At 52.7% G+C, this 21,123-nt stretch overlaps 1 protein-coding gene across 1 annotated transcript in view; it reads left to right on the forward strand.

Moving 5' to 3' along the window:
* ubqln4 (ubiquilin 4) overlaps positions 1–19,964 on the forward strand; it is a 29,337-nt gene extending 9,373 nt beyond the window's left edge. Inside the window, exons 2-11 of the mRNA XM_080184440.1 lie at positions 4,742–4,893; positions 7,293–7,459; positions 8,824–9,086; positions 9,647–9,805; positions 13,170–13,386; positions 15,373–15,512; positions 15,934–16,017; positions 16,869–16,984; positions 18,798–19,014; positions 19,783–19,964. Of these exons, the coding sequence (XP_080040566.1) occupies positions 4,742–4,893; positions 7,293–7,459; positions 8,824–9,086; positions 9,647–9,805; positions 13,170–13,386; positions 15,373–15,512; positions 15,934–16,017; positions 16,869–16,984; positions 18,798–19,014; positions 19,783–19,935 (1,668 nt within the window). The 3' untranslated portion in view covers positions 19,936–19,964. The remainder of the gene's footprint in view (positions 1–4,741; positions 4,894–7,292; positions 7,460–8,823; positions 9,087–9,646; positions 9,806–13,169; positions 13,387–15,372; positions 15,513–15,933; positions 16,018–16,868; positions 16,985–18,797; positions 19,015–19,782) is intronic.
* The last annotated feature ends 1,159 nt before the right edge of the window (positions 19,965–21,123 follow it).

Genomic DNA, 21,123 nt, shown 5'->3' on the forward strand with positions numbered 1-21,123 from the left:
CCAGCCTTTCCTCACAAGACGTCCCGCACATTCCAGGGATTTATCTGGTAAACCTCCTCTGCACCGACTCCCAACACATTTACCGCTTCCCTTTAATAAAGAGACCAAAACTGTGCAAAGTATTCGAAAGTATCCCTCATAAATTTTTATTTGATTTTGTTATTGTCACGTGTACTGGGATACAGTGAAAAGTATTGTTTCTTGTGCACTATACAGACAAAGCATACCATTTATAGAGAAGGAAAGGAGAGGGTGCGGGATGTAGTGTTACAGTCACAGCGAGGGTGTAGAGAAAGATCAGCTCAATGCGAGGTAGGTCCATTCAAACAGCAGCAGGGAAGAAGCTGTTCTTGAGTTGGTTGGTGTATGACCTCAGACTTTTGTATCTTTTCCCCGACGGAAGAAGGTGGAAGAGAGAATGTCCGGGGTGCATGGGGTTCTTGATTATGCTGGCTGCTTTTCCCCAAGGCAGCAGGAAGTATAGACAGAGTCAGTCTGTAGATAGAGTCAGAGGCTGGTTTGTGTGATGGACTGGGCTACATTCATGACCTTTTGTAGTTCCTTGTGGTCTTGAGCAGAGCAGGAGCCCATACTAAGTTGTGATACAACCAGAAAGAATGCTTTCTATGGGGCATCTGTAAAAGTTAGTAAGAGTCGTAGCGGACATGCCAAATTTCCTTAGTCTTCTGAGAAAGTAGAGGCGTTGGTGGGGCTTCCTTAACTATACTGTTGGCATGGAGGGACAAAGATAGGTTGTTGGTGATCTGGACACCTAAAAACATGAAGCTGTTGACCCTTTCTACTTGGTCCCCGTTGATGTAGACAGGGCAATGTTCTCCTTTACACTTCCTGAAGTCGATGACAATCTCCTTCATTTTGTTGACATTGAGGGAGAGATTATTGTCACCGTACCAGTTCACCAGATTCTCTATCTCATTCCTGTACTCTATCTCATCATTGTTTGAGATCCGACCCACTGTGGTGGTGTCGTCAGCAAACTGGAAAATTGAGTTGGAGGAGAATTTGGTCACACAGTCAAAGGTGTGCAAGGAGTATAGGACGGGGCTGAGAACACAGCCTTGTGGGTCACCGTTGTTAAGGATGACCGTGGGGGAAGTGGTGTGGCCTTTCCTTACTGTTTGCGTCTGTGAGGTAGGAAGTTCACGATCCAGTTGCAGAGGGAGAAGTCAAACCCCGGAGTTTAAGATGAGTCAGTGTCAGTATAGAGTGTAATAGATGGGATATTTTATCTGTCAGTATAGAGTGTAATAGATGGGATATTTTATCTGTGTCAGTATAGAGTGTAATAGATGGGATATTTTATCTGTATCGGTATAGAGTGTAATAGATGGGATATTTTATCTGTGTCAGTATAGAGTGTAATAGATGGGATATTTTATCTGTATCGGTATAGAGTGTAATAGATGGGATATTTTATCTGTGTCAGTATCTACAGTGTGTAATAGATGGGATATTTTATCTGTATCGGTATAGAGTGTAATAGATGGGATATTTTATCTGTATCGGTATAGAGTGTAATAGATGGGATATTTTATCTGTATCAGTATAGAGTGTAATAGATGGGATATTTTATCTGTATCGGTATAGAGTGTAATAGATGGGATATTTTATCTGTCAGTATAGAGTGTAATAGATGGGATATTTTATCTGTGTCAGTATAGAGTGTAATAGATGGGATATTTTATCTGTGTCAGTATAGAGTGTAATAGATGGGATATTTTATCTGTGTCAGTATAGAGTGTAATAGATGGGATATTTTATCTGTGTCAGTATCTACAGTGTGTAATAGATGGGATATTTTATCTGTATCGGTATAGAGTGTAATAGATGGGATATTTTATCTGTATCGGTATAGAGTGTAATAGATGGGATATTTTATCTGTATCAGTATAGAGTGTAATAGATGGGATATTTTATCTGTCAGTATAGAGTGTAATAGATGGGATATTTTATCTGTGTCAGTATAGAGTGTAATAGATGGGATATTTTATCTGTGTCAGTATCTACAGTGTGTAATAGATGGGATATTTTATCTGTATCGGTATAGAGTGTAATAGATGGGATATTTTATCTGTATCGGTATAGAGTGTAATAGATGGGATATTTTATCTGTATCGGTATAGAGTGTAATAGATGGGATTTTTATCTGTGTCAGTATAGAGTGTAATAGATGGGATATTTTATCTGTCAGTATAGAGTGTAATAGATGGGATATTTTATCTGTCAGTATAGAGTGTAATAGATGGGATATTTTATCTGTGTCAGTATAGAGTGTAATAGATGGGATATTTTATCTGTGTCAGTATCTACAGTGTGTAATAGATGGGATATTTTATCTGTGTCAGTATCTACAGTGTGTAATAGATGGGATATTTTATCTGTCAGTATAGAGTGTAATAGATGGGATATTTTATCTGTCAGTATAGAGTGTAATAGATGGGATATTTTATCTGTGTCAGTATAGAGTGTAATAGATGGGATATTTTATCTGTGTCAGTATAGAGTGTAATAGATGGGATATTTTATCTGTGTCAGTATCTACAGTGTGTAATAGATGGGATATTTTATCTGTGTCAGTATCTACAGTGTGTAATAGATGGGATATTTTATCTGTGTCAGTATCTACAGTGTGTAATAGTTGGGATATTTTATCTGTGTCAGTATAGAGTGTAATAGATGGGATATTTTATCTGTGTCAGTATAGAGTGTAATAGATGGGATATTTTATCTGTGTCAGTATAGAGTGTAATAGATGGGATATTTTATCTGTATCGGTATAGAGTGTAATAGATGGGATATTTTATCTGTATCGGTATAGAGTGTAATAGATGGGATATTTTATCTGTGTCAGTATAGAGTGTAATAGATGGGATATTTTATCTGTATCAGTATAGAGTGTAATAGATGGGATATTTTATCTGTATCGGTATAGAGTGTAATAGATGGGATATTTTATCTGTGTCAGTATAGAGTGTAATAGATGGGATATTTTATCTGTGTCAGTATAGAGTAATAGATGGGATATTTTATCTGTGTCAGTATAGAGTGTATTGATGGGATATTTTATCTGTGCGAGTATCTGTAGTGTAGACTATCTTGGAGTGATATTTCATATGTGCGGGAGATGTGAAATTGCAGCTATGATGTTGTTTGCTGGAACCGAGACCGAGTGTGGATTTTGTTGTGATGACGTTAGTTGTGTGGGGTCTGTATGGTGTTGATGGGAAGGGCCTATTTACTTCAGAGGTGCTAGGCACCCAGGGGGCATGCTGTTAAAGTGATTGGTGGAAGGACTGGAGGGGAGGTTGGCGAAAGATTTTACCGTCCCGAGGGATAGTGAGGGTGTGGAACTGAGTGCCTGAAAAGCTCTGAGAGGAGAAACCCTCAGCTTGTTCAGAAGGGTGTCTGAATGTACATCTCAAGGGCCATTGGCCAAATGATTTAGATTTGATTTGTTATTGTCACATGTACTGAGATATGGTGAAAGGTATTGTTTCTTGCGTGCTATACAGACAAAACATACCATAGGACATAGAACAGTACAGACCCTTGGTCCCTCCGTGTTGTGCCGAGCTATGGCCAATCAGTCTATCCCACTCCCTGTCATTCTGGTGTGCTCCATGTGCCTATCCAATAACCGCTTGAAAGTTCCTAAAGTGTCCGACTCCACTATCACAGCAGGCAGTGCATTCCACACCCCAACCACTCTCTGAGTGAAGAACCTACCTCGGACATCCCTCCGATATCTCCCACCATCAACCTTATAGTTATGCCCCCTAGTAACAGCTACATCCACCCGAGGAAATAGTCTCTGCACGTCCACTCTATCTATCCCTCTCATCATCTTATAAACCTCTATCAAGTCGCGCCTCATCCTCCTCCGCTCCAAAGAGAAAAGCCCCAGCTCCCTCAACCTTTCCTCATAAAACCCACTCTCCGAACCAGGCAGCATCCTGGTAAATCTCCTCTGTACTCTCTCCAATGCTTCCACACCCTTCTTATAGTGAGGCGACCAGGACTGCACACAATATTCCAAATGTGGTCTCACCAAGGTCCTGTACAGTTGCAACATAACCCCACGGCTCTTAAACTCAAACCCCCTGTTAATAAACTCTAACACACTATAAGCCTCCTTCACGGCTCTATCCACTTGAGTGGCAACCTTCAGAGATCTGTGGATATGAACCCCAAGATCTCTCTGTTCCTCCATATTCCTCAGAACCCTGCTGTTGACCCTGTAATCCGTATTCAAGTTTGTCCTCCCAGAATGAATCACCTCGCACTTACCAGGGTTAAACTCCATCTGCCACTTTTCGGCCCAGCTCTGCATCCTATCAATGTCTCTTTGCAGCCTGCAAGAGCCCTCCAACTCATCCACTACTCCACCAATCTTGATGTCATCAGTAAATTTACTAACCCACCCTTCAGCCCCCTCTTCCAAGTCAATGATAAAAATCACAAATGTGCGACTATGCGACGAGGGGCTGTTTGCGAACTCGGGGGGGGCTCAGGCCTCCCCGCTCTGTTTCCAGTCCGGTGCACCCTCAATCCCACCAAGTGACTGTGTGACGGCAGGTGGGGGGGTTGTTTGTGAACTCAGGGGGCTCAAGCGTCCCCGCTTTGGAGTCCAGTCCAAGGGGGTGGTAGGTCAGCTTCACGCAGCACTGTCGCAGTGCCAGGGCTGAGGTCTCTAACCTTCTCTTTCTCCACCCCCTGCCAGTTTAAACATGAAATCTCCAAACGTTTCAAAGCCAAACAAGAGCAGCTGGTGCTGATCTTCGCCGGCAAGATTCTGAAGGACGGGGACACACTGAACCAACACGGCATCAAGGACGGCCTCACCGTGCATCTGGTCATAAAGACAGCCCAGCGGTAAGAACTCCCGGCATCCCGGTACACCGTCCGACAGTACACTGAGGCTGCAGGGTGGGCAACAAGTGTGCCCGCGAGAGGGGGACAGTGTAGATACAGAATAAAGCTCCCTCTACACTGTTCCCATCAAACACTCCCAGGACAGGTACAGCACGGGGTTAGATACAGAGTAAAGCTCCCTCTACACTGTTCCCCCATCAAACACTCCCAGGACAGGTACAGCACGGGGTTAGATACAGAGTAAAGCTCCCTCTACACTGTCCCCCCATCAAACACTCCCAGGACAGGGACAGCCCGGGGTTAGATACAGAGTAAAGCTCCCTCTACACTGTCCCCCCCATCAAACACTCCCAGGACAGGGACAGCACGGGGTTAGATACAGAGTAAAGCTCCCTCTACACTGTCCCCCCCATCAAACACTCCCAGGACAGGTACAGCACGGGGTTAGATACAGAGTAAAGCTCCCTCTACACTGTCCCCCCCATCAAACACTCCCAGGACAGGTACAGCACGGGGTTAGATACAGAGTAAAGCTCCCTCTACACTGTCCCCCCATCAAACACTCCCAGGACAGGGACAGCACGGGGTTAGATACAGAGTAAAGCTCCCTCTACACTGTCTCCCCATCAAACACTCCCAGGACACGGGGTTAGATACAGAGTAAAGCACTGATATGTGTGCATCCTCCTGTGGATCTCTCCTGATCCCTCAGGTTTTGATCTCCTGAGACAATCCATGCAGCAGCCTTGGAGCGAGAGTGCGGCTTTGTACTGTGGCGCAATCCAATCGGGATTCCGACCGCCCAGTCCCTGTCTTTGAACAGAGCAATCCCAAAACGGTACAGCAGCTGTGAGGTGGAGGGAGCAGGGCCCCCCTCTCTCTCTCTCTCTCTCTCTCTCTCTCTCCATTGCTGCATCTATCTTTGGCTGTTGTGCGCGGTGTCTGGAATCCAGCTTGCACTCCTGGAGCCGGGCGCCTCCTGCTTTGTTTGTTTTGCTCGCTGCCTCCTCCCCCCGGACAGTTTAAATTGGTGTTTACTCCGAGTAAGTTCCCTGTGCAGCTTCTGAAAGCTGACAGCAGTCAGGCCGTACGCAACTGACATTTCCATCGTCGTGTCGCTCACAACTGCTGCACAGAATATATCCACGTCTTATTGAACTGGCTGCAGTGCTGACCCTCCAGAACACATCGGCTGGCGTGTTTTATCAGGGCAGCCGCCTTACACCATGTACAGCGTGCTGTACTCATTCTTGTGTACAATAACCTGCTACTGGGGCATTATCAAAGATTTTTCCAGGTATCAGCCAGAATCCAACACTCCCGTTTCAGCATCAGCTGGCAGCCCAGGGCGCAGAATCAAGATTGGCACTCAGTTCCATACTTATCCTGGGAGTGTTTGATGGGGGGGACAGTGTAGAGGGAGCTTTACTCTGTATCTAACCCCGTGCTGTACCTGTCCTGGGAGTGTTTGATGGGGGGGACAGTGTAGAGGGAGCTTTACTCTGTATCTAACCCCGTGCTGTACCTGTCCTGGGAGTGTTTGATGGGGGGGACAGTGTAGAGGGAGCTTTACTCTGTATCTAACCCCGTGCTGTACCTGTCCTGGGAGTGTTTGATGGGGGGGACAGTGTAGAGGGAGCTTTACTCTGTATCTAACCCCGTGCTGTACCTGTCCTGGGAGTGTTTGATGGGGGGACAGTGTAGAGGGAGCTTTACTCTGTATCTAACCCCGTGCTGTACCTGTCCTGGGAGTGTTTGATGGGGGGACAGTGTAGAGGGAGCTTTACTCTGTATCTAACCCCGTGCTGTACCTGTCCTGGGAGTGTTTGATGGGGGGACAGTGTAGAGGGAGCTTTACTCTGAATCTAACCCCGTACTGTACCTGTCCTGGGAGTGTTTGATGGGGGGACAGTGTAGAGGGAGCTTTACTCTGTATCTAACCCCGTGCTGTCCCTGTCCTGGGAGTGTTTGATGGGGGGACAGTGTAGAGGGAGCTTTACTCTGTATCTAACCCCGTGCTGTACCTGTCCTGGGAGTGTTTGATGGGGGGACAGTGTAGAGGGAGCTTTACTCTGTATCTAACCCCGTGCTGTACCTGTCCTGGGAGTGTTTGATGGGGGGACAGTGTAGAGGGAGCTTTACTCTGTATCTAACCACGTGCTGTACCTGTCCTGGGAGTGTTTGATGGGGGGGACAGTGTAGAGGGAGCTTTACTCTGTATCTAACCCCGTGCTGTACCTGTCCTGGGAGTGTTTGATGGGGGGGACAGTGTAGAGGGAGCTTTACTCTGTATCTAACCCCGTGCTGTGCCTGTCCTGGGAGTGTTTGATGGGGGGGGACATTGCTGTGTGATGTAAAAGCTGTGTCACCTTCTCTCTCTGTCTCTCTCGCTTTGCCAGGCTCCAGGACTCCAGCACGCAGCCTTCAACGTCGTCCAGTGCCCCCAGCGCTGAGGAGACCACCACGAGACCCGAGCCCACCACCGGCCCAACGGTTACCAGCACGAGCAGTGCGACCAGCACAGTCCCCATCACAGGGGCGCCCACCTCCTCCCCGTCTGTATTGTGTAAGCTTTGTGATTGTTCCCCGGACCGCCTGCTTAGTTCCAGGAGGCAGGGGATAGAGAGAATGTAGAAAGAAAGCTGAGAAACAGAGGACTGGGGGATGAGGAGGTTTGCTGCCAGTTTCGGGAGCGATAGTTTAAGCAGCTGGTGGTATATCTGCGAGAGAGAGGATGCATTCTTGGGAGTTAACCAGGCCTGTCCCCATCTGATCATCACCTGCTGTAATGGATCAAGTTAGAAACTCTCAGTGGGGTAGCGCTGCTGCCTCACAGCGCCAGGGACCTGGCTTCACTGTCAGTGTGGAGTCTGCACATTCTCCCCATGTCTGTGTGGGTTTCCTCTGGGTGCTCTGGTTTCCTCCCACAGTCCAAAGATGTGCAGGTTAGGGTGGATTGGCCATGCTAAATTGTCCCTTAGTATCCAAAGATGTGCAGGTTGGGTGGATTGGCCGTGCTAAATTGTCCCTTAGTGTCCAAAGATGTGTAGGTTAGGGTGGATTGGCCGTGCTAAATTGTCCCTTAGTGTCCAAAGATGTGTAGGTTAGGGTGGATTGGCCATGCTAAATTGTCCCTTAGTGTCCAAAGATGTGCAGGTTAGGGGGATTGGCCATGTTAAATTCTCCCTCAGTGTACCCGAACAGGTGCCGGCTGGATTGTGGCAGTTGGGGGATTTTCACAGTAACTTCATTGCAGTGTTAATGTGAGCCTAACTTGTGGAACTGATAAATAAGGTTTAACAGTACAGGGATTTATAAAATCAGCCAGGGCATAAGTAAGGTGAATAGCCGAGCTCTTTCTCCCCAGGGTAGGGGGAAGAGTCCAAAACTAGAGGGCAGAGGTTGAAGGTCAGAGAGGAAAGATTGACCCGAGGGATAACTTTTTCACACGTGTGTGTGATGAGCTGCCAGAGCGGGTGGAACAGGCGGCTACGGTGACAACATTTAAAGGACATTTGGACAGGTACATGGATGGGAAAGGTTTGGAGCGATAGGAGACAAGCGTGTGCCCGTTTGGGGTAAGGGACCAGTACTAGCAGGGCTGTGAGTATGAGATAGTCATTAATAAAACAGTGGGGCATTGAGGAGAAACGTGTCTCCTCAGAGTGCGGGGAGAATGTGGGACTCGCTCCCACGGGGGAGTGGGGGAGAATGTGGGACTTGCTCTCATGGGGGGAGTCAGGGAGAATGTGGGACTCGCTCCCACGGGGGTGTGGGGGAGAATGTGGGACTCGCTCCCACGGTGTGTGGGGGTGGATGTGGGATGAGAGCGGGCAGGAACAGCGGCACAGAGCAGGGGAGCCGAGTGGCCTGGCTGTGTGTTGGAACGATGATATACTGAGTGACAGCGCCCCATGTTGTGTTTTGCAGCCGGATTCGGGGGGATTCCGGGTCTCGGCAGTTTGGGAATGGGCTCGGCCAACTTCATGGAGCTCCAGCAGCAGATGCAGCGCCAGCTGATGTCGAACCCGGAGATGCTGGCACAGATCATGGAGAACCCCTTTGTACAGAACATGATGTCCAACCCCGACCTGATGAGGCAGATGATCATGGCCAACCCTCAGATGCAGCAACTGATGGAGCGGAACCCAGAGATCAGCCACATGTTAAATAACCCCGAGCTAATGAGACAGGTAGCAGCATCCCCTCACCCCCCCCTGCCCAGATCCCCACACAGCGCTCCCCCCCCCCCCCCCCCCCCGTCACTGAGGGAGTGAGTGTGGCTCTCCGGCCTGGACCACAGGCAGACCGCAGCAGAGAGCTGCCGGGGGCAGGAATTCCCTTCCCTGGGATCCCACCCCTCCCGCTCCCCTGAGAAACAGGATTGTCACTATTGTGGTTTACCCCCACGTTACCGACGCTCGATCACTGCCTGGTTCTGTCCCACAGTGTAGCTTCGAGTGGGCAAGTGTCAGTGTGCTTTAACAAGATCAGGGTGAGTGTGTGGGGACGTGCGTTTGAGTGTGTGTGTGGGGGTGTGTGTTTGAGTGCGTGCGTGGAAGGGGCATGCGGGTGCGTTTGCGTGCGTGGAGGGAGTGTGTTTTTCCATGCGTGGAGGGTGCGTGTTTTTGCGTGCGAGGGGTGGGCCGTGCGTTTGCATGTGTTGTTATACATGCGTCTGTCTCTGGCTGTAAGTTCAGAATGCACAGTTTCACTCAGTAACACTCGCTCTAACCAATCGATCTCCCTGCAGACGATGGAACTAGCTCGAAACCCCGCCATGATGCAGGAGATGATGAGGAATCAGGACCGGGCGCTCAGCAATCTCGAGAGCATCCCAGGCGGATACAACGCTTTGCGACGTATGTACACTGACATTCAGGAACCCATGTTCAGTGCAGCCCGGGAACAGGTACCTGTCTGACACCCATCTGTCGCTGTATAACACTGGGGTACAGGGGGACGTGTCCGTCACTGTGTAACACTGGGGTACAGGGGACGGGTCTGTCACTGTATAACCCTGGGGTACAGTGGAATGTGTTAATCACTGTACAACACTGGGGTACAGGGAGACGGGTCTGTCGCTGTGTAACACTGGCGTACAGTACTGGTGGGGACGGGTCTGTCTCTGTATAACACTGGGGTACAGTACTGGTGGGGACGGGTCTGTCTCTATAACACTGGGGTACAGGGAGATGGGTCTGTCGCTGTATAACACTGGGGTACAGTACTGGTGGGGACGGGTCTGTCTCTATAACACTGGGGTACAGGGAGATGGGTCTGTCGCTGTATAACACTGGGGTACAGTACTGGTGGGGACAGGTCTGTCACTGTATAACACTGGGGTACTGTACTGGTGGGGACGGGACTGTCGCTGTATAACACTGGGGTACAGTACTGGTGGGGACGGGTCTGTCACTATAACACTGGGGTACAGTACTGGTGGGGACGGGTCTGTCGCTGTATAACACTGGGGTACAGTACTGGTGGGGACGGGTCTGTCGCTGTATAACACTGGGGTACAGTACTGGTGGGGACGGGTCTGTCACTGTATAACACTGGGGTACAGTACTGGTGGGGACGGGTCTGTCGCTTTATAACACTGGGGTACAGTACTGGTGGGGACGGGTCTGTCTCTGTATAACACTGGGGTACAGTACTGGTGGGGACGGGTCTGTCTCTGTATAACACTGGGGTACAGGGGGACGGGTCTGTCTCTGTATAACACTGGGGTACAGGGGGACGGGTCTGTCGCTGTATAACACTGGGGTACAGGGGGGACGGGTCTGTCTCTGTATAACACTGGGGTACAGGGGGATGGGTCTGTCGCTGTATAACACTGGGGTACAGGGAGACGGGTCTGTCACTGTATAACACTGGGGTACAGGGGGACGGGTCTGTCTCTGTATAACACTGGGGTACAGGGAGACGGGTCTGTCTCTGTATAACACTGGGGTACAGGGGGACGGGTCTGTCGCTGTATAACACTGGGGTACAGGGGGACGGGTCTGTCTCTGTATAACACTGGGGTACAGGGGGATGGGTCTGTCGCTGTATAACACTGGGGTACAGGGAGACGGGTCTGTCACTGTATAACACTGGGGTACAGGGAGACGGGTCTGTCACTGTATAACACTGGGGTACAGGGGGACGGGTCTGTCGCTGTATAACACTGGGGTACAGGGAGACGGGTCTGTCGCTGTATAACACTGGGGTACAGGGGGACGGGTCTGTCGCTGTATAACACTGGGGTACAGGGGGACGGGTCTGTCACTGTATAACACTGGGGTACAGTACTGGTGGGGACGGGTCTGTCGCTGTATAACACTGGGGTACAGTACTGGTGGGGACGGGTCTGTCGCTGTATAACTCTGGGGTACAGTACTGGTGGGGACGGGTCTGTCACTGTATAACACTGGGGTACAGGGGGACGGGTCTGTCACTGTATAACACTGGGGTACAGGGGGACGGGTCTGTCACTGTATAACACTGGGGTACAGTACTGGTGGGGACTGGTCTGTCGCTGTATAACACTGGGGTACAGTACTGGTGGGGACGGGTCTGTCTGTGTATAACACTGGGGTACAGGGGGACGGGTCTGTCACTGTATAACACTGGGGTACAGGGGGACGGGTCTGTCACTGTATAACACTGGGGTACAGGGGGACGGGTCTGTCACTGTATAACACTGGGGTACAGGGGGACGGGTCTGTCTCTGTATAACACTGGGGTACAGTACTGGTGGGGACGGGTCTGTCTCTGTATAACACTGGGGTACAGTACTGGTGGGGACGGGTCTGTCACTGTATAACACTGGGGTACAGTACTGGTGGGGACGGGTCTGTGTGTATAACACTGGGGTACAGGGGGACGGGTCTGTCGCTGTATAACACTGGGGTACAGGGGGACGGGTCTGTCGCTGTATAACACTGGGGTACAGGGGGACGGGTCTGTCTCTGTATAACACTGGGGTACAGGGGGACGGGTCTGTCTCTGTATAACACTGGGGTACAGGGGGACGGGTCTGTCTCTGTATAACACTGGGGTACAGGGGGACGGGTCTGTCGCTGTATAACACTGGGGTACAGGGGGACGGGTCTGTCTCTGTATAACACTGGGGTACAGGGGGGACGGGTCTGTCTCTGTATAACACTGGGGTACAGGGGGACGGGTCTGTCACTGTATAACACTGGGGTACAGGGGGACGGGTCTGTCTCTGTATAACACTGGGGTACAGTACTGGTGGGGACGTGTCTGTCTCTGTATAACACTGGGGTACAGTACTGGTGGGGACGGGTCTGTCGCTGTATAACACTGGGGTACAGTACTGGTGGGGACGGGTCTGTCGCTGTATAACACTGGGGTACAGTACTGGTGGGGACGGGTCTGTTGCTGTATAACACTGGGGTACAGTACTGGTGGGGACGGGTCTGTCTCTGTATAACACTGGGGTACAGTACTGGTGGGGATGGGTCTGTCTCTGTATAACACTGGGGTACAGGGGGACGGGTCTGTCACTGTATAACACTGGGGTACAGGGGGACGGGTCTGTCACTGTATAACACTGGGGTACAGTACTGGTGGGGACGGGTCTGTCTCTGTATAGCACTGGGGTACAGTACTGGTGGGGACGGGTCTGTCTCTGTATAACACTGGGGTACAGTACTGGTGGGGACGGGTCTGTCTCTGTATAGCACTGGGGTACAGTACTGGTGGGGACGGGTCTGTCTCTGTGTAACACTGGGGTACAGTACTGGTGGGGACGGGTCTGTCACTGTATAACACTGGGGTACAGTACTGGTGGGGACGGGTCTGTCACTGTATAACACTGGGGTACAGTACTGGTGGGAACGGGTCTGTCTCTATAGCACTGGGGTACAGTACTGGTGGGGACGGGTCTGTCTCTGTATAGCACTGGGGTACAGTACTGGTGGGGACGGGTCTGTCTCTGTATAGCACTGGGGTACAGTACTGGTGGGGACGGGTCTGTCTCTGTGTAACACTGGGGTACAGTACTGGTGGGGACGGGTCTGTCACTGTATAACACTGGGGTACAGTACTGGTGGGGACGGGTCTGTCTCTGTATAACACTGGGGTACAGTACTGGTGGGGACGGGTCTGTTGCTGTATAACACTGGGGTACAGTACTGGTGGGGACGGGTCTGTCACTGTATAACACTGGGGTACAGTACTGGTGGGGACGGGTCTGTTGGCTTTTTCCCAGTGGTGTGTGGACACTGGTCTGAGTGACTCCTCGTTCTGTGTCTGTCTTCCAGTTTGGGGGTAACCCCTTTACTGCGCTGGGAGGAGGCTCCGACAGTAACGCACAGCCGTCACGGACTGAGAACAGAGAGCCCTTACCCAACCCCTGGGTGCCGACGTCACCAGCTTCCCCCGCTGCCGGATCGGGAAGTGAAGGAGGGAACAGTAACAGCCAGAGCACGCCGCCCGTATCAAACCCCTTCGGCATCAACGCAGGGAACCTCGGAAACGGTATGTAACTCCCAGAGAGGGCAGCCCACACACAGCCCAGCAACCATCATTCACTCTGCAAGCAGCAAACACTCCCAGGACAGGGACAGCACGGGGTTAGATACAGAGTAAAGCTCCCTCTACACTGTCCCCCCATCAAACACTCCCAGGACTGGTACAGCACGGGGTTAGATACAGAGTAAAGCTCCCTCTACACTGTCCCCATCAAACACTCCAGGACAGGTTCAGCACGGGGTTAGATACAGAGTAAAGCTCCCTCTACACTGTCCCCATCAAACACTCCCAGGACAGGTACAGCACGGGGTTAGATACAGAGTAAAGCTCCCTCTACACTGTCCCCATCAAACACTCCCAGGACAGGTTCAGCACGGGGTTAGATACAGAGTAAAGCTCCCTCTACACTGTCCCCATCAAACACTCCCAGGACAGGTACAGCACGGGGTTAGATACAGAGTAAAGCTCCCTCTACACTGTCCCCATCAAACACTCCCAGGACAGGTACAGCACGGGGTTAGATACAGAGTAAAGCTCCCTCTACACTGTCCCCCGATCAAACACTCCCAGGACAGGTTCAGCACGGGGTTAGATACAGAGTAAAGCTTCCTCTACACTGTCCCCCCCATCAAACACTCCCAGGACAGGTACAGCACGGGGTTAGATACAGAGTAAAGCTCCCTCTACACTGTCCCCATCAAACACTCCCAGGACAGGTACAGCACGGGGTTAGACACAGAGTAAAGCTCCCTGTTCCTGTGTTAAGAGGGTTGCTGTTGCATGGTCTGTCCTCTGGATGGCGTGTGTGTGCAGCTATCCTGTTTCACCCTGGCCTTGCCGATACTGCAGTTTGGGACAGTGGTAGCAGCTTCACAGTCTGGTGTGTGTATCTGGGCGGCTGATAAACTTCCTTCATAGAGTCCCAATAGTGCAGATGGAGGCCATTTCGCCCATCAAGTCTGCACAGACCACCACTGCACCCAGGCCCTATCCCCATAACCCCTTGCATTTACCCTCGTTAATCCCCCTGACACTAAGGGGACAATTTAGCACGGCCAATCCACCCTAACCTACACATCTTTGGAGTGTGGGAGGAAACCGTGCAGACTCCACACAAACAGGAACCCGGATCCCTGGCGCTGTGAGGCAGCAGTGCCACCCTCTGTGCCACCATGCGGCCCTCTCCAATTTCTCCCCTCCTGGTACCTGCTGTCCTCCCTGCACTTTGGAGAGACCTGACCGTGAGAGTGGGTGGGTTGGTCGGAGGTTGGGCCGAAGGACCTTTTTCCATGCTGTAAGCCCCTGTGGTCTATGGGCACTGTGATAGAGGGTGTATAATTCCTGTCACCCTCCCCGCTCTCAGGGGGTCAGTAACAGCTGCGGGTATAGAAGCTCCTGGCTGATGGTTCCGCTCCTGCAATGTACTGGACAGTGTGGGGTCTGGGTTGGCAGGGACAGCGTGGAGAGGCACTGTCCCAGTGTCCATCCCCCCATACCCACACAGAACAATTCCTCGCCTCCCCCGGGTATAGGGGGGGTGCTGGAACGGAGGGCAGGAAGTCCGGCTGGGAGGGCTGTCCCCACTCGGACAGTGTTTGCAGACAGATGGTAGCCTCGTGCCCCGGTGAGGCAGGGTTGTGTGTGCCCATGTTGGTGGGAGCGTGGGTCAGGGACGCATCGGAATCAACCGTGTGCAGTCCCCAGCACCACGGGAGAGATTGACGTGATCAGTGGGACGATGGTCAGTCCCCTGTCCCCCTCCCCCCCCCCCCCCCCCCCCCCCAACTTCCCTCTGGCCTCCCATCGCCCCCTTGCCCTGCCTCCCCCTGCCCGACTCCCCCACCCCTCCTGCCCGACCCCCTCCCTCTCTCCCCCACCTGCCCCTGTCCTTCCTGCCCTTCGCCCTCCCCTGCCCTCTTCCCCCCCCCCTCCTCCCCCTCTCCCCCTGTGAGCTGTGGTGTTATTTAGTTGCTTTGTGTGTGTTCTGTGCAGGGATGTTTAACAGCCCGGGGATGCAGAGTCTAATGCAGCAGATCTCGGAGAACCCGCAGCTCATACAGAACATGTTGTCAGCGCCCTACATGAGGAGTATGATGCAGTCCCTGTCCCAGAACCCCGACCTCGCCTCACAGGTACTGGTTACTCGGTTTGGGAAACCATCCCCTCGTCCACCCCCTTCTCCCCCACCCTTCACGCTGGGAGGTGGGGGCGGAGGGGTCCCTCGTGCTGGGAGTGGTCCCTGGCACTGGGAGGGGGGGGTGCAGGGGTCCCTGGCACTGGGGTGTGGGTGGGGTGGAGGGGTCCGTGGCACTGGGAGGCGGGGGGCGGGCAGGGGTCCCTGGCATTGGGAGGCAGGAGGAATTCCAGTCCCGAGACGGTTCAGACGAGGAATGTTCCCCAGGGTGAGCGCGGCCCCTCCATCAGTCCCAGATATCCCGCTTCCTCGATCGGTACCACTGAGAAATCGGGACGCTCTCGCTCAGGGGGTAACTGCTGTGCCTCTCTTCCCTAATGGTTCTCTGCTTTCTCTCCCCTCCCCTCCCCTCCCTCCAGATTTTGATGAATAACCCATTGTTTGCTGGCAACACACAGCTGCAGGATCAGCTCCGACTCCAGATGCCCATCTTTCTGCAGCAGGTAAAGCTCTGTATCTAGCCCCGTGCTGTACCTGTCCTGGGAGTGTTTGATGGGGGGGACAGTGTAGAGGGAGCTTTATTCTGTATCTAACCCCGTGCTGTACCTGTCCTGGGAGTGTTTGATGGGGACAGTGTAGAGGGAGCTTTACTCTGTATCTAACCCTGTGCTGTACCTGTCCTGGGAGTGTTTGATGGGGGGGACAGTGTAGAGGGAGCTTTACTCTGTATCTAACCCCGTGCTGTATCTGTCCTGGGAGTGTTTGATGGGGGGACAGTGTAGAGGGAGCTTTACTCTGTATCTAACCCCGTGCTGTACCTGTCCTGGGAGTGTTTGATGGGGACAGTGTAGAGGGAGCTTTACTCTGTATCTAACCCCGTGCTGTACCTGTCCTGGGAGTGTTTGATGGGGGACAGTGTAGAGGGAGCTTTACTCTGTATCTAACCCTGTGCTGTACCTGTCCTGGGAGTGTTTGATGGGGGGGACAGTGTAGAGGGAGCTTTACTCTGTATCTAACCCCGTGCTGTACCTGTCCTGGGAGTGTTTGATGGGGGAACAGTGTAGAGGGAGCTTTACTCTGTATCTAACCCCGTGCTGTATCTGTCCTGGGAGTGTTTGATGGGGGGACAGTGTAGAGGGAGCTTTACTCTGTATCTAACCCCGTGCTGTACCTGCCCGGGGAGTGTAGGGAGGGCGGGGAGCGGTGTGTGTCGTGGGGGAGGGGAGTGCGGTGGGGGCTGAGGGGAGCGGAGTGTTGGGGGGGGGGGAGGTTCAGGGTGGGCTGAATGGCCTCTGGCTGTGCTGTGTGGTTGGTGCACCGTGTTTCCCCGCTGACCCGTGTGGTTTTGGTGCAGATGCAGAATCCGGATGTGTTGTCGGTGATGGCGAACCCCCGGGCGATGCAGGCTCTACTCCAGATCCAACAGGGGCTCCAGACACTGCAGAATGAAGCACCGGGATTGGTGCCGGGGTAAGGCCCACACCGGGGGGACTACTGGCTGTCTGAATCTTACCCCCCCAGCCCGTCTAACCACTCACCACAGACCTGCCCTCCCCACTCGCGCTCTCTCTCTCCCTCCCTGCTTCTCTCTCCCTCCCTGCTCCTCTCTCCAGCCCCCCCCACACACACAGCTCTCTCTCTCTCTCCCTCGTCTCTGAGTGGAGGCCTGTGACTAGTGGAGTGCCGCAGGGATCGGTGCTGGGTCCATTGTTGTTTGTTATCTATATCAGTGATCTGGATGATAATGTTTTAAATTGGATCAGCAAATTTGCTGATGACTCAAAGATTGGCTGTGTAGTGGACAGTGAGGAAGGTTTTCAAAGCTTGCAGAGGGATTTGGACCAGATAGAAAAATGGGCTGAAAAATGGCAAATGGAATTTAACGCAGACAAGTGTGAGGTATTGCACTTTAGAAGGACACACCAAGGTAGAACGTACAGGGTAAATGGAGGGACTCTGAAGAGTGCAGTTGAACAGAGGGATCTGGGAATACAGGTACAGAATTCCCTAAAAGTGACGTCACAGGTGGATAGGGTCGTAAAGAGTGCTTTTGGGACATTGGCCTTTATAAATCGGGAATATCGAGTATAAAAGTTGGAGTGTTACAGTAAAAGGTTACATAAGGCATTGGTGAGGCCGAATTTAGAGTATTGTGTACGGTTTTGGTCACCTAGTTACAGGGAGGATGTAAATAAGGTTGAAAGAGTGCAGAGAAGGTTCACAAGGATGTTGCTGGGACTTGAGAAGCTGAGTTACAGAGAGAGATTGAATAGGTTAGGACTTTATTCCCTGGAGAATGAGGGGAGATTTGATAGAGGTGCATAAGGTGGGATGGGTATAGATAGAGTGAATGCAAGCAGGCTTTTTCCACTGAGGCTCGGGGGAGAAAAAAAACCAGAGGGCATGGGTTAAGGGTGAAAGGGGGAACGTTTAAAGGGAGTATTGGGGGGGGTTCTTCACACAGAGAGTGGTGGGAGTGGGGAATGAGCTGCTGGATAAATGCGGGGTCACTTTTAAGAAAATCTTGGACGGGTTCATGGATGAGAGGGGTGTGGAGGGATATGGTCCAGGTGCAGGGCAGTGGGACTAGGCAGAAAAATGGTTCGGCACAGACAAGAGAGGCCTGTTTCTGAGCTGTAAACTTTGGATGGTTTTCACTCTGTTTCCCCGAAGCTCCGGAGCTGCCCTCTCCTCTCTCTACCTGAGCCCCCAAAGTCTCCCTGAAGCCCCCGGTGCGCTGCCGAGCCTGTTCCAGATACGGTGCTCCCCCCCCCCCCCCCAAACCCCGCTGCCCAGTCCAGTGGATGTTCCATCTGTGACTGCCTGGGGGGGTGGGGGGCATCCGAGGGAAAGAGGGAGGAGGGTGCACGTCCGACGGTGGGAAGTGTGGCCCCGGGGGGGGGGGACGACTGTGGGAGGGAAGCGGGTGGTTGAGGGGGGTGTGCATGAGAGGGAGAGAAGGGGACGAGGCGCCCAAGGGAGGGGAGGGGTGCATGGGTGAGAGGGAGGGAGGGAAGGAGGTGCGTTCGAGGGAAAGAGGGACGGGGGGGGGGTGCATCTGAGGGGGACGCGTTGCGTGGCAGGGGGAGAGGCGTCCGAGGGAGGGGAGGCACCTCACGGCGGGGGTGGGGGCCTGGCGCGGGAGGGGATTCCCACCATGCCGGAGCTCTGGGTGCGCAGTAACCAGTGGCCCCCCACCCCCTGTGGGTTTGACAGGTGTTGAGGAGCTGGCTGGAGCGGTGCTGACCTTTCTCCCCTGTTTCTCTCCCCCTGCCCCTCCCAGGTTCAGCCCAGCCGCCCCCGGGACGGTGGGGGGTCTCGGCAGCGGATCGACGCCCACAGCCACAGCGCCAGCGGCCGTGCCCACCACGGGCACGAGCGGGAACGTCAGTGCCAGCTCCGACAGTCCGGCAGCCACCCCCCCGGGCCCAGGGGGCACCAATGCCCAGCAGCAGCTGATGCAGCAGATGTTACAGATGTTGGCTGGGGCCAATACACAAGTAAGCAGCGTCCGAGCGCGTCCGGCCTCCAGCGCTCCCTCTCCATCTCAAATCCCCGCTAAACACACCAAACCCAGAGTGTGTGGCCAGACGGCAGCCCGTGCTGTAACTCCACACCCACTCAGAAAAACCAGCACAGGAACAGGCCCCTGCAAACCTGTACCTTCTATCAACACACAGTGACAAAGCACCACTTAGATACCATTCAAGTTGTAATGTAACAAGCTTCCACAGCGCAAGATGTGCAGGTTAGGGTGGATTGGCCATGCTAAATTGCCCCTTAGTGTCCAAAGATGTGCAGGTTAGGGTGGATTGGCCGTGCTAAATTGCCCCTTAGTGTCCAAAGATGTGTAGGTTAGGGTGGATTGGCCATGCTAAATTGTCCCTTAGTGTCCAAAGATGTGTAGGTTAGGGTGGATTGGCCATGCTAAATTGCCCCTTAGTGTCCAAAGATGTGTAGGTTAGGGTGGATTGGCCGTGCTAAATTGTCCCTTAGTGTCCAAAGATGTGTAGGTTAGAGTGGATTGGCCATGCTAAATTGTCCCTTAGTGTCCAAAGATGTGTAGGTTAGGGTGGATTGGCCGTGCTAAATTGTCCCTTAGTGTCCAAAGATGTGTAGGTTAGGGTGGATTGGCCGTGCTAAATTAATAATTTATCAGGGCATTAATGCAAAAAAGTCTATTGGTTTAATCTTCCAGTAAAGCTGAAACTATTACTGACATTGTTTTTCCCTCTCCCCCCCACCCCCCTCACTCCCCCGTTTTACAGGTACAGAACCCGGAGGTGAGGTTCCAGCAGCAGCTGGAGCAGCTCAGCGCAATGGGCTTCATCAACAGGGAGGCCAATCTGCAGGCCCTCATCGCCACCGGCGGGGACATCAACGCTGCTATCGAGAGACTGCTGGGCTCACAGCCCTCCTAAACACCAGGCCAGGGCACCCAAAACCCACCCTCCCCTCCCTCCCTCCCTCCCTCCCCACCACCCTCCCCACCACCCTCCCCACAACCCTCCCCCACCCCCCCCTCCCCACAACCCTCCCCCTCCCACCGCCGCCCTGGCTTCTTGACGTTATTTTATTCCGCATTGAGTGAGCTGGCGTCCCGGGGGAAGAAGGAGGACGATGTATCTGACATTTTAACGTGCGGGACGAAATCCCCCACTCCCCACCCCCTCCCCGACCCCCCCCCCCCCCCTCCCCCGACACAAAAACAGCTGGTTCAAAACTCATCTCTCCGTTCCCTACAGCACGTATCGTCCAGAGCTTAATTGGGAAAACAGAATCAATTGTCCTGTTGAATTGTAAAGATGGCAGAGGAATCACACACACCGTGCGCTGTACAGCATTTGTTTCCCCCCCCCCCCCACCCTCCCTCCATCCTCTCCACCCCATCCCGCCTCCCTCTCTCCCTCTTTGCTTCTGTGTTCTGTATTTGCCTATCAGAGCCTGGATCCAGTGGTTTAAGAGAAAAAAAAACAAAATGTGAACATAACATAAAAAGGAAAGTAAGATTGCTAACGGTTTGAATCGTTCTCTCCTCATTTGCCAAGTCCCTGCCCCCAACCTCGGGGCCCCCTGAGCCAGCCGTGAGGTGTCCCCTCCGGGGGCCCGGACCCCTCTCCTCGGAGGTCAGGCAGGCCTCCGCGGGTCTGCACTGGGGGCTCTGTGTCTCTATCCTCTGTCACGAAGGAACAGCAGGAGGCCGCATGGCACCTTTGAACCTATTCTCTCGTTCATTGACATCACAGCTGGCGTGTCTGCTAACGACGGGGTACTGGCTTTGGTTCCGTAACCCTTAGTACCCTGGCTTGACAAAAATCTGAATGTTTAAATGCTCTGTCCCCTTAGCAAGGGGAGCGGTTCACCAACCCTCGCCTGCAGTCGCTTGTCCCCGCTTGCTGAGAAGGACTCTCGGTAATTCGGTCGTTAATGCGTTCTCTGTCTTGCTGATGCTTCTGTTTCTCGTTGACAGGGGGACGAGGTTGGTGGGGGGGGGGGGGGGGCGGGGTGGGGTGGGGTGGCAGGAGAAGGTCGTCAGGCCCCTCAATGGAGTTGTGAAGTGCAGTAAAGGCTTCATGATGCTACATCGATACTCGTTACCTCGAAAGTGG

Source organism: Carcharhinus amblyrhynchos, unplaced genomic scaffold, assembly GCF_965287045.1.
Source record: "Carcharhinus amblyrhynchos unplaced genomic scaffold, sCarAmb.v2.hapA scaffold_732, whole genome shotgun sequence".
NCBI lineage: Eukaryota > Metazoa > Chordata > Chondrichthyes > Carcharhiniformes > Carcharhinidae > Carcharhinus > Carcharhinus amblyrhynchos.